A 972-nucleotide genomic window follows, 5' to 3' on the forward strand; every position below is an offset into this window, starting at 1 on the left:
ACCAGCAGCCTTTAACTTACTAATGATTCTCTGTCTCTGGTGTAATGGCGTAGTTTTCCATTTGGAAAAAGGACAAGGCGGTCTGAAGACCCAGCATGCGAAAATATAGACCAAAGCTGTTGCTGCTCACATTCAGGTGATCCCATTGTCAACCTGTGGAACATTATATTAGGACACACATAGAATATCAATCATCTCAGATGTAATTTGCTTATTTAAACCTCCTCTTACTCGTAATATGGTTGGGGTTGAGCTTCTTTCCCATCTTCTCCTATGAACTTAGGTTTCCACATGGTGACACCTGTCTCATTCACGTGCATGCAAAGACCCAATTGGTTGATAACTTCTTCCTTGGAACAACACTTAGGGATTAGAAGTGGATGTCTCTCTGGAATATCTAGATCATTCATTGCATTGCAGTTCACTGCCAATGTTAGCCACAATAGCAGTAACATGTTTAACAGGCTCGTCATTGTTAGTGTTTTGTTATTGGGTCTATAAAATCTAATCGTAGAGCAGTTATTTAATGAAACTTGTTGACATCTGTCAATGCTGCCTGCCACGCGAAGTTGTCTTGAGATTCTTCATTCGTACTGTCAGCCGGCAGCCCGGCATCGCACACAACCCCCACTGCATCTCCTGGCCTTCACAGTCAGGGTGAGCGGACTTGGGGTGAACACTTCATCTGTGGCGGTCTGGACTGGATGCGCTGGAGGCACTGCGCGCTGGTCAGTAAACCCCGCCAGGGAAGAGTATTGGCGGTACAGATCTCGCCAAGCTGGGGTGCAGTCCTGGTCCAGCAGCAGACGCCGCAGTGGAGCTGACGCGGGTTGTGTTGTGAGATGAATTTTCTTTCAGAAATTCGTTTATTCTGAAAGAACGCTGCCACACACGCCTTCCTCCTGCACGCTGTTGTTTAGACTGAGCTGAGCGGTTGGTTGGGCGGCCGAACCGGCGGCCTCCCCCCCTCCC

The 972-nt window shown here is 48.1% G+C and overlaps 2 protein-coding genes across 8 annotated transcripts in view; one reads left to right on the forward strand and one right to left on the reverse strand.

Moving 5' to 3' along the window:
- Nucleotides 1–945, reverse strand: part of LOC113207920 (probable G-protein coupled receptor Mth-like 5) — a 13,434-nt gene extending 12,489 nt beyond the window's left edge. The window contains exons 1-2 of the mRNA XM_026424684.2: nt 232–945; nt 21–153 (exon numbers count right to left, since the gene is read on the reverse strand). Coding sequence (XP_026280469.1) covers nt 21–153; nt 232–473 — 375 coding nt within the window. The 5' untranslated portion in view covers nt 474–945. The remainder of the gene's footprint in view (nt 1–20; nt 154–231) is intronic.
- Nucleotides 1–972, forward strand: part of LOC113207912 (RNA helicase aquarius) — a 30,214-nt gene that overhangs the window by 14,603 nt on the left and 14,639 nt on the right. The window lies entirely within an intron of this gene.

This window comes from Frankliniella occidentalis, unplaced genomic scaffold (genome assembly GCF_000697945.3).
Source record: "Frankliniella occidentalis isolate FOCC.00 unplaced genomic scaffold, Focc_3.1 Scaffold47, whole genome shotgun sequence".
Lineage (NCBI taxonomy): Eukaryota > Metazoa > Arthropoda > Insecta > Thysanoptera > Thripidae > Frankliniella > Frankliniella occidentalis.